This window comes from Protopterus annectens, chromosome 14.part0 (genome assembly GCF_019279795.1).
Source record: "Protopterus annectens isolate FY-2018-M chromosome 14.part0, PAN1.0, whole genome shotgun sequence".
Lineage (NCBI taxonomy): Eukaryota > Metazoa > Chordata > Ceratodontiformes > Protopteridae > Protopterus > Protopterus annectens.
The window spans coordinates 527,544,825-527,558,095 of NC_056748.1; the positions used below are offsets into that span (position 1 = coordinate 527,544,825).

Below are 13,271 nucleotides of genomic sequence, written 5' to 3' on the forward strand. Positions count from 1 at the left end.
TATCAGTAAGATTTGAACTGGGGGAGAGCTTTTTTCCTGTAGCAAACAAAAACTAGACAACACAGAAAATGAGCATTTAACATACAGAATAAAAGCTGTAATTGTAGTCAATGGCATCTGTACAATGTGTTTCAGGTGAGCATGTGTATATGGAAGCTCTCTGTTTATCTACCTGTTACATAACTCATAATGTTTTAGATAAAGTGATGCCTTTCACTCTTAACCCTCATGTTACATATGCTAAGAGGTTTGATTTGGTGGCGGAATGTATGCTATCTCCTGCCTTACCTGTTTTTTATGGGGAATTTAAAAGGAGATGAAAGCCCACTAATAGATATGACAAACTTATTAACAAGTCAGGCAGAGAATCTCATAAGCTGATTCAAACAATGTAGACTTCCTAGAATTTGTAACTTGGCAGTAGCAATTGCACAGGATTTAAGTCAACAAAGGATGGATTCTTCATTCTAGAGTCCAAAGTTTGAGAACCCATTTCTTCTTAAATAGTTACTCAAACATCCAAGCAATTTTTAATAGCTTGTTGAGTGCAAAGGTTTTAAGGACAAAACATAACATAACCAGATAAGCCAAGATACCTACACCTCCCTTTGGAGTACCAGAACTACAGCAAAGCGTCCTCAGAATGGTGATTAAAGTGTAGTAAATAGTCTGCTCTACATTAACTTTTGTCTCATCTATTCAGCTTGAGTTTTACAACTCCACAATCTTTGCCTGCAACATCTCCCTCATAGATTCTGATTCTTTCCTTCTCCATCTTCTTTAAATGCTACTGCATATTATGTGTAACTATATTAGGTATATTAACTGTGTATTGTGTTTGACAGATTTGTTACCTAGTAGTATTTTGTTTACTGTCAATGCTTTTTATTACTGTACATTAATTACTCTTAGTTTTGTACCATTAAATATTTCATGTCTTTACAACAATGTTGTTGTGTCTTTCGGCTTATCCCGGTTAGGGGTCGCCACAGCGGAACTCCGGTCCGCTAATGTTTGGTAGTGGATTTTTATGTGCCGAGTTACCAGCCCTGAAGCACAACCTTCAATGAAGGCACGCCCATGCACGCATGCCCCCACACAGAAGACGCTCTAGCTGAGAATCGAACGGGACAACGCCTTGCTGTGAGGCAACAACGCTACCGCAGCACCACTACCGCGGGTATATCATGTCTTTACAACAATACAGCTTGTTATTCTTCTGAGCTGAAACTGAAATTGGCCCATTTAAACCACTCTTCTACTTAAGTGAAAGCCTTTTACATATAATAAAATAAATTCAACTTACCATTCAGCGATATAATTCCCTATTTCATAGTTTCTTAAAGGAAATTGAAAAAAGTATATTTAATATACCTTGATCCTCTGTACAGTAATAATGTTTCAGGATCACTCTGTTTATTATTTTGTAACTTCTTATTCTCCAAAATGGCCTGATAACATATGCCATACTCACATGATTTTGTGTTTGGCTCCCACATTGTACTTTGTAGTTTCCTGCTACGACAAAGCCTTGCCAGAATAAACCTTATTATATTTTTACACTGGCAGTGCTTCCAGTCTGTGACTTCTTAAACTGTCTCTGAAAAAGTCCATGTTGAGTTTTTTTTTTTTTTTTTGGTCCCAGTGTTTTTTTTAACTCATTTAGTCTGATTTGTGCTGAATGTAAGCTGCTAAAACCTTTCTTATAACATTTTAATCTCATTTCTGACAAAGAAGAAAAATTGTAGCTACTGTTACATATGCAAAGCCATTAACTACATGCAAGCTTACCACACTGACCCTTGACTGTCATATGGTCAGACCCAGCACTTTTGCTCAATTATTTGTAACTGATGGGTAAGATGACACAGATCTGCCACAGAAGCCTCTATATGTTTCTGTGCTGTCTGTTCAACAGGCAGTTTTCAACAATTTCATGAAAAATAAGAATACTTCACTTGCCAAAAATGAAAGCTCTTACTAGTTTGTTTATTTATGTTGCAGTACAACAGATGCCTCTACTTCTTAAAGTCTCATCTGATCACTAACCTCGTGGAACCATAGCCACTGAAGCCACAGTCTTCAGGCACTAGTTTATCTGTTATTATTAGTTCTTAATTTACTGAGATATAATAAAGTTTCCATTTCAACACACTTGGAAATCTCTCTCTTATTTTATAAAATATTTTTGCTATGTAGCCATTACTCAATTGCTGATCAGTAAATGCTACACTGTACACATGACCTCTACAAGATACACTGCCAGGAAGAAAATTGTAGTTTGTGGGAAAAGAAAACACTCAGCAGTGTATCATGGATTCTGAAATAAATTCCTTCCAGGAATAAATATGGATATATTTGAATAGTTTAAAGTGTTGGGTTCTTTACAGTTGGTGGCAGGGAAAAACAGAACTGATGCACCAAAGGGTATCTATATGATACTATAAGGAGGCAAAATGACTTTGTGATAAGGTTATCTAAACTGAAGGACAGATCTGAACTTTAACCTGGCTGTAACTCTGATATAAACTGCAGATGACATGGGTAAATATTTTCAGCACTTTTTGCATATACTGCTAACCTCTTTCTTATATGGAAGATATTTTGTATCCCTTGTCAATGGCTGACAGAAATCTGTGGTGCACATTCCTTTAATCCAGTCAAATAAAAGTTGCAAATTCAGTGGCCATCTCAAAGTATGACATATATTAATTGCAACCTTCTACATCCTCCCTCCGCCCCTTTGATATAAATGCTGATCTTCTAAGGGACACCAAAAATAATAAAATATGCTAGGCATTTATCAGTATTCAGTTTAAAAACATTCAGACTGATTCCCCTGATCAGCAATCTTTGTAGATAATAAACATCTGTCAGTTTAAACATATTTTAGTAACCGTACTTCCAGCACAGAAACGAAGGATAAGTATCACAACACACTTAACTGTGATATGCTGTGTGAATAATGCCATACCATGCCCTATAAAACTGTCTATTTATATAACTGCAGCACAGTTTTTGGAATCAAATTGGCCTTTGTCCACCTTGAATTGAGGTTTTTTTTGTCTGTTACTGAAATGCATAGATTAACCACCTCCCCTCCCCTTATTTAAGGCATTTCATACTCCCACTGGTTTGTGAGCCGGCAGGCTTCCATCAGCAGAGATCCCTTCTGGGTACACAGTGTGTAGATAGTAAAAAGGCAAATAATAATAATATCATTAGAATCTAGTAAATGCATGTGAAAGTCTACCATAGAGTTTGTTTTCAATCCATGTGGATGGGAGATTTCGAGGGAGGGGTGCATTATTACAGTCCACAAGAGGCGTTTCTTCTTCCGAGAGACCGTCGTCATAAAGTAGAGAATCCGATGGTGTTGATGCAGCAAGATCCAAGTAATCCTATAAAAAATACATTTCTTGGTGACTCCATTGGGTAGTTACATCTGCCATAGGTACATTTAGTTGAAAAAAACTTTGAGTTAAAGTACGTCAGTGTATTGCAAACAAACTCCAGTGGAAAGTCCATCAGTAATGGTAAACTACACTGTTGGTTGCTGTATCTTATAGCTCCAACTTACATCGCATTGCACAGAAACAAATATGCAGGTAAAATTATTACGTAGTGACAAATGCATTTAAAAACAGCTTGATGTTTAAAATGGTTGAAAACTGCATATTAAAAACATGATCTTTCAGCTCTTATATAATTACACAGAAATAATGAATAATATCCTGTTGGACGTAAAGACAAATTTCTGACTTGCAGTTCACTACTACAGCTACTTACCAAATACTATTTCACACCTCCAAAATTGAATTTAAACAAGTAGTTAACTACATTTAATTTACATTTTTGATGAAATGCATTTACTAAACATTGAAGAATATGGGGGGATCTGAATTTAATCTTGTATCTCATAGCACTGAGGTCCCTCACCTATCATAGGTGTGTGGTCAGCTCAAGCCACTGGCATTTGAAGCAAGTACAATGTCCTCATAACAAGTGGGGAGCGAGAGAAAACGTAAGGAAAGGGGTTGGGACTCATTAGAACTAGGAGGCCCCTGTTGGCTAGGTTGGAGACCCATAGCCCCTGCTCCTGTTTAACAGTTTGCCTGGGCTTCTGCCTCCTGCTAACTGCCCCTTCTTGAAAGGTCTGTGTTTAGTTTAAATAAAATAAAATAAAATAAATAAAATAAATAAATAGATTGCTAATTGTTAAAAAAACTCCTGTTCTGCCTATCCAAACCTGGTGGTGCTAGTTGATTCTCACCCCATCCATTGTGCTACCAGTCATTTGACTTCCTGATGCACCGCCAGAGCTAGCCACAAAGAGTCTTTGAGTATGATACACAAGTCCACCTATGCTGCCCTTCAGCAGAAAGTTTGCAGTTGCCACAGACTATTGCCACAGGTATTAGCAGACCTGTAGCCCTGCCTGCTCAGGAATCACAAAAATAGCCATTTAATGCCCACAATCCCTAACCTAAGCAGCTTTGACAGCACACTTAGCAGTAATTGGTCATTACTATTTAACACCATGTGTCTCTAAAATAAATATAACCTCTTGGAAAGATTGATTGAAGAAGAATACATGAACAGTGTAGGTATTAAAGACTCCTGATTTAAATCTGGCATTAACATCTCTTCTTACCACATCTTCCCAAGCAATATTTTGCTTTTCAAAGCCAAAGGTCTTTTATAGTCTGGAAAGGAATCCTTCTTCTAGTCTCTAGGAAACTAGCATGCTTAGTTATTTTCAAATGACCAAATCAGGTACATCATAAACCAAACTAAATAAGTTGTGAATGTACAAAAATATGTCCCTTTAAAAGTATGGGTGATTCTAGTGTATATGCTTCCACTTACTCAAGTTGCAGTTAAGTCTATCACTGAAACAGCTGTGCTAGAAATTGTTAGCAATACCACAGGCATTATTGAGGACTTGAACATCCACTGGTGTCCACTACCAATGTTCAACTCAGTGACATAGGAACGACACTAGGTAAGCAATCACAGAGACCATAAAAGGCCCAGACATGTACACCTTTAAGTAGATACTAGAACTTCTTAGTGCCCACCTCCCAAATCAAATAGAGCAGTACATGAGGACCCTGGTGGATGTTTATGTCTACCCATCCAATCATAAAGTCTAGTCTTAATGGCAGGTGAAGTGATACTTTGCTTAACCTGCAATGGTAAATTATTCCATAGATTGAGGATACAGTGACCTGGGAACCTATCCCTCCAAAGAATCTTGTTTATAGGTTTACAAATTAGGTCTCTAGTACTGATATTAGTAGAGCCACTGGTTTTGTGAAGAAATAATAGGTTAACTAGGATTGGATCTTTCATGGCTCAAAAAGTGAGACACATGTCACCTTGGAGCAGCTAATAGTCTACTGCCGGAATAGCTGAAAGATTTAAGGTGTTTTATTTATTTATTCATTTTGGGTTAAAAATCACTGGGGCCTTCCCAGTTGAGTGATATGCTTGATTTGCACATACCAAAGGGTGCATTATATTTGATGATGGGTCTGATAAGTAAGGAGTACAGCGACAAACCTGTCAACCTCTTAGAGCAAGAAATCTGGACAAAGCCATCAACAATGGGGGGACAAAGGCCCAAAACTAGGAACAGTTTTTAAATATTGCTCTTAGAAAGTTGATAGAATATCAGGCTTTACATTAACATTGATTATCTAAAGCGTATGAAGCCTGAAACTCAAATAATCATTATTTTCTGACTTCATTCCTCAATGATTTGCCAGAGATTTACCAGAAAAAACTAAATTTTATGAGGAAAATGCCAGAAATATGAGGCAAAAATGTGGACATTCTGTGAAAATCTGGACAGTTGAGAGGTATTTACACTGATAAGATGACTTCATTGGATCTTGGATATATTCCCTTGGTAATTAACTGGACCAAAACGAAGGATTTCCTGACTGCTGTGCAAACATGATGATTGAATGAGAGAGAGAGAGAGAGAGAGAGAGAGAGAGAGAGAGAGTTATCCACATAAGTAGTTAGGTCTCTTAAGACCTTATCTTTTTTTCACTGAATGCTACTATGATGTAGTTTTTGCATTTAGCTTGAGACTGTTTTCAGTATACAAGGTATGTACATATTCCAGACCTTCCTGGAGCTTTTTAGTATCAGTGGATGAGCCAATAACAGTGCTCAGCTTGCAGTCATCAGGAAACTTGGTCAACCACACCTCAGCAGGTGATAGACTCTGGTGATCAGCATTCTCATGCCAATTGCTGCACAGGTCTGTAGGCATCTTCCAGCCTCCTAATGGTAGGTGTCCTTGACAGCACATACAACACCTCAGTATAAGAGAGGTAAGCATCACCATGATTCAAATCCAGAGCAGTTAGAGAATTCCTATTCACACCACCAAATCAGAGACAATCAGGAATCAATATCCCAACGCTCCTTCTCTCACCAGGAGCAGCACAGTAAAGAAGCAGTTTTGGGACTTTCTAGTGAGTTGTAGTCTCCAGAAATGTTTGAATATAATGTCCCTGAGCTCCTTATTTCACCGTGTGCAAAACAAAAGCACCATTAACAAACGTATCCCTAAGATTTGCAGGCTACCTGTGACTGATAGTCTTGGAGATTGTTGTGATTTTAAAAACAGGATGGAAGAAAATGGATTAATCTCTAGGTATTGCAGTGCAAGCTAAAGAGTGGGAAGATATGAAAAAGATGGTAACTGAAGTTTTAGCAGCCTAAAGGAAGGGCCTTCCTAGTTTGAAATTCTAGTACTCACAAAGATGAGCAGACAAGATAAAAAGTACAGTTTTGTACCTACCATAAATGTAGATGTTCGAAGATCCACATTGCTGCAGTCCTTACACTTGGGTAGTCCGCTGTCCTCGGTCGGCCCGAATATCAAAGTATTAGGCTGACGTCGGTCAAGGCGCTTAAGACTGACATCAGGACGTCAGGGTACAAATGCGCATGACCAACGTCATATCCTCAGTCTTTTCTTGCCCCAGATGTCAGAAGACCCTAAAAAGAAAGGTCAAAACCAAAAGACAGCAAAAAAACAACCAACCACCCTTGCACTAATCATATGTACAATATATACAATATCCACAATATTTACAACCCAACCCACACAACCGCCTCTAACTACAGAGGGGAAGGAGGGAGGGTAAATTGGACTGCAGCAATGTGGATCTTCGAACATCTACATTTATGGTAGGTACAAAACTGTACTATGTTCTTCATCTCACATGGCTGCAGTCCTTACACTTGGGTAGAATCCCAAAGCAGAGGTAAGGGAGGATGGCAAAACTATAAAGCAGCAGGAGCTGCCAAAATGCCCTGCAAAATAGCAGTGGCAAAACCAGCCCTAGATTTAGAGTAAAGTGGAAGGTGGTAATGCTTAGAGAAAGTATGCACTGAACTCCAAGTAGCTGCCTCCAAAATATCTTTAGTGGCCACCCCCCTTAAAAAAGCTGTAGAAGTGGCAGTAGCCCTAGTGGAATGAGGCCTAATCCCAGCTGGAATCTCCTTACCATGATGGGAATAACAGAAAGCAATACAAAACCCAATCCACTTAGAAATAGTTTGTTTTGACACAGGCTTGCCCTGAGAACCCAAAGCAAATGAAACAAATAACTGCTGAGACTGCCTGAACCCTTTAGTTCTGCTCAAATAATATCGCAACTGCCTGTGTATATCCAAAGTGTGCAAAATCTTTTCCCCTTTATTTTGGGGGTTTGCATAAAAGTAGGCAAATGAATAGTTTGGTTTAAAGCCACACTAGAAACCACTTTAGGCATAAAGGAAGGATTAGTACGAAAGATACCCTATCCTTATGGAAAATTAAGAACGGCTCAACCGCCATCAGGGCCTGTAATTCAGAAACCCTTCTCGCAGACGTAATGGCCAACAAAAACCCACTCTTCCATGATAAATATTTCAACTCGCAGTAGCTGCAGGCTCAAAAGGTTGTAGAGTGAGTTTCTCCAACACAAAATTGAGATCCCAAGCAGGAGTAGGAGCTCTATTGGGGGTCTTATATTCTTTGCCCCTCTAAGGAATTGCTTAAACAAAGGATGAGAAAACAATGGTGGGTCACAGTCATAGTGAGCAGAAATTGCTGCAGCATGAACCTTAATAGAAGAGAAGGACAAACCTTTGTCCAGTAACTCAGTAAGATATTGAAGAGCCACACTTAAATTAGGCTTAGAAACATCAAATTCCTTTGCTGTACTCCAAAATAAAAATCTCTTCCATTTATCTGCGTACACTTTCCTTGTACTAGGCCTTCTGGCCTCCAAAATAACATTCAAAACTTGCTGTGGAAGCTGAGACCCTCCAGGGTTTAAAACAGAATATGCCAGGCTGTTAGGTGAAGAGAGTGAAGTTTGACATTGAGTTAATGACTGTTCTTCTGAGACAGCAGGTGTGGAATCAAGGCAAAGGCCATGGAGGCTCCTGCACCAGACTTCTCAGTAATGGGTACCAGTGCTGTCGAGGCCAATCTGGAGCTATTAAAATCATCTTTGGCTTGTCCTGTCTGACCTTCAGGAGTACCTTTGGGAGGAGAGGCAGAGGTGGAAAGGCATACACATGAAGATTGCTCCAATTGAATGAAAGAGCATCCACTTTCCAAGCTGTGGGATGAAACCTTTGTGCAAAACTTTGGCAGCTGGTAGTTTAGTGGGAGAAGCGAACAGATCTATGTCTGGAGTTCCCATAACACTGTCAATTTCTGAAATACATGAGGATCCAATTTCCACCGTGGGGATCCATAATTTGTCTGCTCAACACATCTGCTAAGGAGTTCTGTGCTCCGCAGAAACCTTGCCTGAAGATTTAGCTGTAAACTGAGAGCAGTCTCCCACAAAATCATTGCTTGTCTGCATAGAGGATAAGAATGTGTTCCCCCTTGCTTGTTGATGTACCACATGACAGTTGTGTTGTCTGTTAGAACCAACACCTGCCCTGGAAGAAGTAAATCCTTGAAAGCTATTAATGCAAATTGGACTGCTAACATCTCCTTCAAGTTGATATGTAGATGTTGAAGTCTGGCAGGCCACGTGTCTTGTACCCACTTTCCATTTAGATGAGCTCCCCAAGCTTTGTCTGAGGCATCTGTCGTTAGAATCTGACTCGCCTCTGGCCGGGTCACAGAGAGTCCCTTGTTTAGGTGACATTCCTGAGCCCACCACAAAAATTCCTTTTGAATGCAAGGTATTATCTGAATGACAGTGTCCATATCTTGGCAGTGCTGTGTCCATACATTTTGAGATACCATTGTAGCTTCCTCATATGCAGTTTGGCATTGGGAAGCACCAGAATACAAGATGCCATGAACCCCAAGGCTTGAAGGACTGTCCTTGCAGTCAGCCTGGACTGATGAGACAATTGATGGAAGTACAGAGAAAGATTCTTTTGTTTGTCCGGGGTCAAAAGGCCATCTGGGATGCTGTATTCAGTCTCACACCCAGAAAGCACATGTCCTGAGAGGGTACTAGACTGGGCTTTATTTCATTCACAGAATACCCCAGGCATCTTAGCACTGCTATCACATAATGTAAATGATGAAGAAGTTCGTCCTTTCCTTGGGCCAGAATCAGGCAATCGTCCAAATAAGGATAGATCTGTATTCCTCTTAGCCTGAAGAAAGCTATCACTGAAGCCAGAACCTTCGTGAACACTCTGGGCGCAGTAGATAAGCCAAAGGGCAATGCAGAGAACTGATAATGAGAAGTCCCAGCCCGAAAACGCAGATACTTCCTGCAACTTAGCCTGATAGGAACATGAAGGTAAGCCTCCTTGAGATCCAGAGTCACCATCCAGTGATCTTTGCCCAGCAGAGGTAAAAGCTGCTGTAACGTCAACATTTTGAACTTGGGAATGTCCAGATAAGTGTTGAGGATAGATAAATCCAAAATTGATCTCCACGTGTTCCCCTTCTTTGGTACTAGGAACAGGTGAGAATAAAATCCTAGGCCCACTTCTGGCAGAGGGACCGGTTGTATGGCCCCTATTTGGAGCAGCAGAGAAATTTGTTTGTAAGCCTCTAGTCTTTGCTGAGGAGGAACGTCCGGCATGCCTTTGAAAGGAGGCAAGGTATGGAAATAAAACCTGTAACCTTGGTGTATGATATCCAATACCCATCTGTCTTGGGTAATCAAACTCCAATTTTCCTTGAAGAGTGCCAACCTTCCTCCCAAAGGTGCTGCCAGGCAAGAAGGATCTGGCAGCTGAAAAGGTAGGTCATTGGGCCTGTTTACGAAAGGACTGGCCCCTGCCTCACCAAGATTGTGCAGGTGAACTCCTGTTCTAGGTCTGAAGGAGCTCTGAGCTCTGCCCCTACCACGTCTAGATCTACCCCTAGACTGTGAATCATAAGAAGGGTACGTCCACCCTTTAGCAGGCCAATTCCTACTAAACTTCGGAGGCTGAACTTGCAAAAAATCTTTAACAGCCTGCATAGACTTAGCCTTGTCTTCCATTTTCTTCAAGACTGACTCCACAGGTGAACCAAACAACACATCAGACTGTAAAGGAGCATCCAAAATCCTTGTCTTAACATGGTCAGATAAATTCTGATCCCTCAGCCAGGCGTGCCTGCGAAGAACTGACCCAGTGGCAGCCACCCTAGAAGAGGCCTGTACAGCATCAAAACCACATTGTAAAGAATGCTTACCCACCTGTTCAGAGACATGTACCAAATCTTGTAATTCTTTACACTCAATGCCTTCCGCCAGAGCATCTACCTTAGACTTCAATTGAGAAAGAAGATAGTTTTGATATTTCAACATGTGAAACTGGCAATTCAAAGCCCTCATAGCTAAGGTGGAAGAAGTATAGACTTTCTTTCCCCATCTATCCAAAGCTCTGGCCTCTTTATCTGGAGGAACCGGATTTTTACAACAGAGGCCTTGACACCCTTAGGTCCCTGACTAACAGTTTCTGGGTCCGCCCTAGGACTCTTATAAAGATATTTATGAGCCTCAGGCACCCTGTAATACCTATCCGCTTTAACAGGAGCAGGAGGCAAAGAATCAGGATTAAGGAAGCCTCTGCAAACACATCTTCCACAACATCCAGAACAGGTGGTATAGCCAAAGGCCTATGCTGGGGTAAAAGCAAAAATTCCCTAAGCCTTTCCTGGAATCAGAGAAGTCCTGACCTTCCCACTTAAAATGTTCCCTCATGGAATGAAGAGTCTCTGAAAAAGAAAAATCCTCTGGAGGAGAAGCAGAAGGAGTCGAATCATCTGCATCAGAATCAGAATAAGGAGAGTACTCCTGCAAGTCTTCAGCTGAAGACTCTGAAACATCCGAAGCCTGCTCAAAACTCCCCAACTCTGGTTCCACCCTAGGCCTCTTATCAGGAGGGGGCAAAGAACCTCTAATCAAAGTAATTAAATCTTCTGCCATTTTAAACATGTGCTTCTTGGGCCCAGATCCTGTTGAACTAGGAGTGACACCAACAGAAGCTAAACCTGGCCTGCCTCTGGGAGAAGCCTTGGAAACAGAAGGAGAGGGCCTAACCACCCTAGGAAGGGAGGGGAGTACAGTAACCTGAGAAGCCCCTTCAGCCTGACCTGCCTCCTGAGAGGCCACATCCTGCAATATTAAAGTCTCCCCCTGGGACTCCAGAGAAGCCTCCGGCGGAACCACCGGTTCCACTGACGCCTCTAAAGAACCGGCGTCCAGTACAGACGACTCTTCTTGCCTGGGTTTAGCTGCTTTGTCTTTGCGCTTCTTCGAAGAAGCGGGCGTCGGAGCATCCGACGGCATCTTATAATTGCACCGCTTCCCGAAGACCAACCTGGCACAATCCTACCTTCGCTTAATAGTGCGCTTATTGAACCTAGCACAAAAGCCCAACAACGTCGTGCTCAGGCCCCAAACAAGGAATACACAAAGTATGATAATCCCTATGCGATATCTGCTTCCCACAAGAAATACAGTTATTCACTTTTTCTGACATCCGGTAAACCACTGAGGCAAGAAAAAACTAAAATATTCCCCAACGGGGTACTTAGCCAACTTTGACTCTGTCTGAAACTCCGAATTCGAAAAATTTCAGAACGCCGAACGGCACTTGCAACGCTGCTTCTGCATCGGACCATGCGGCAAAAAAGACTGAGGATATGACGTCGGTCATGCGCATTTGTACCCTGACGTCCTGATGTCAGTCTTAAGCGCCTTGACCGACGTCAGCCTAATACTTTGATATTCGGGCTGACCGAGGACAGCGGACTACCCAAGTGTAAGGACTGCAGCAATGTGAGATGAAGAACATCTGGGAGGAGCTTCCAAAATCAAGTGTTCAGAAGAGTGAGCCAGTCAAGAGCCACTGAGTTTAACAGAACAACATACAGAAGATGGGTGGGTGGCAAACATAGTCTCACAATAGCAGCAGCAGTCACAAGTCAATAGCAGGTCCAGAAAATTAAAGCTTTTCATGTTCTGCTTACCTTAAATAATAAATACTATTTCTCATCTCCTCCCACATATCACCTTGACTTAATCTCTTTGCAGCCAGACCAGAGTACAGGACAAAAAAGAAATATTTTGCTAATGTGCCCTAAATAATTACTTTTAAAACTCTAAGAAAAAATACATTTAAAATAAAACAATGTAAAGCAAAACAAAAGTAGTCTCATAACTATCAGTAGCAGCTCCAGTAGGTACTCCTGGCCTGCCACTGGGTAGTTGTTCTCCCACTTCTTATGTTTTCTCCAGATTTTCTTTCCTTTAGTCCCTTAACAAGGCCTGATGTTGGAACCAATGACATCCAGTCCTGAATTAAGTACTCACAAAGTGACTATTCAGTACTCACCCTTTCAGCTTAACCCTCATATATCAGTGACACTGGCTGGTGGTTATTAATGTCTTTGTTAAGAACCTCAAGCTTTCTGTCTCAGCAGTGAATTTTCTGTTCAGTGAAATCTGCAGTACCCTTTCTCTTGTAACTAGAGTACTGTGATTAATAACACATTCTTTCTCATTTTGACTACAACATTGCCCTGAAATGTATCTGAACACTAGCTATCCACGACAAATCCTTCTACCCATCTGTCTCATAGGTCAGAAAGTAATACAAAGCGATTCACTCTCCTCTTCAAATGATGTGCCAAGGAACGAGCCCAGGTGTCAGTTCCTGGGGGGCATCTTGTCTTTACTGTCTTTCAGTGTTTTTACATGTAACATATAAGTCAAAAGGTGTAGTTTGGTCATCTTGGATTATTGCCTGGTCCTTTTTTAAATGTATCCTACTCCTTTTAT

General features: G+C 41.0%; 1 protein-coding gene across 1 annotated transcript in view; it reads right to left on the bottom strand.

The window, feature by feature from the left end:
• Positions 1 to 1,126: 1,126 nt before the first annotated feature.
• The window catches only part of RET (ret proto-oncogene), a 314,327-nt gene continuing 302,182 nt past the window's right edge, over positions 1,127 to 13,271 (bottom strand). Inside the window, exon 17 of the mRNA XM_044056282.1 lies at positions 1,127 to 3,401. Within this exon, the coding sequence (XP_043912217.1) occupies positions 3,222 to 3,401 (180 nt within the window). The 3' untranslated portion in view covers positions 1,127 to 3,221. The remainder of the gene's footprint in view (positions 3,402 to 13,271) is intronic.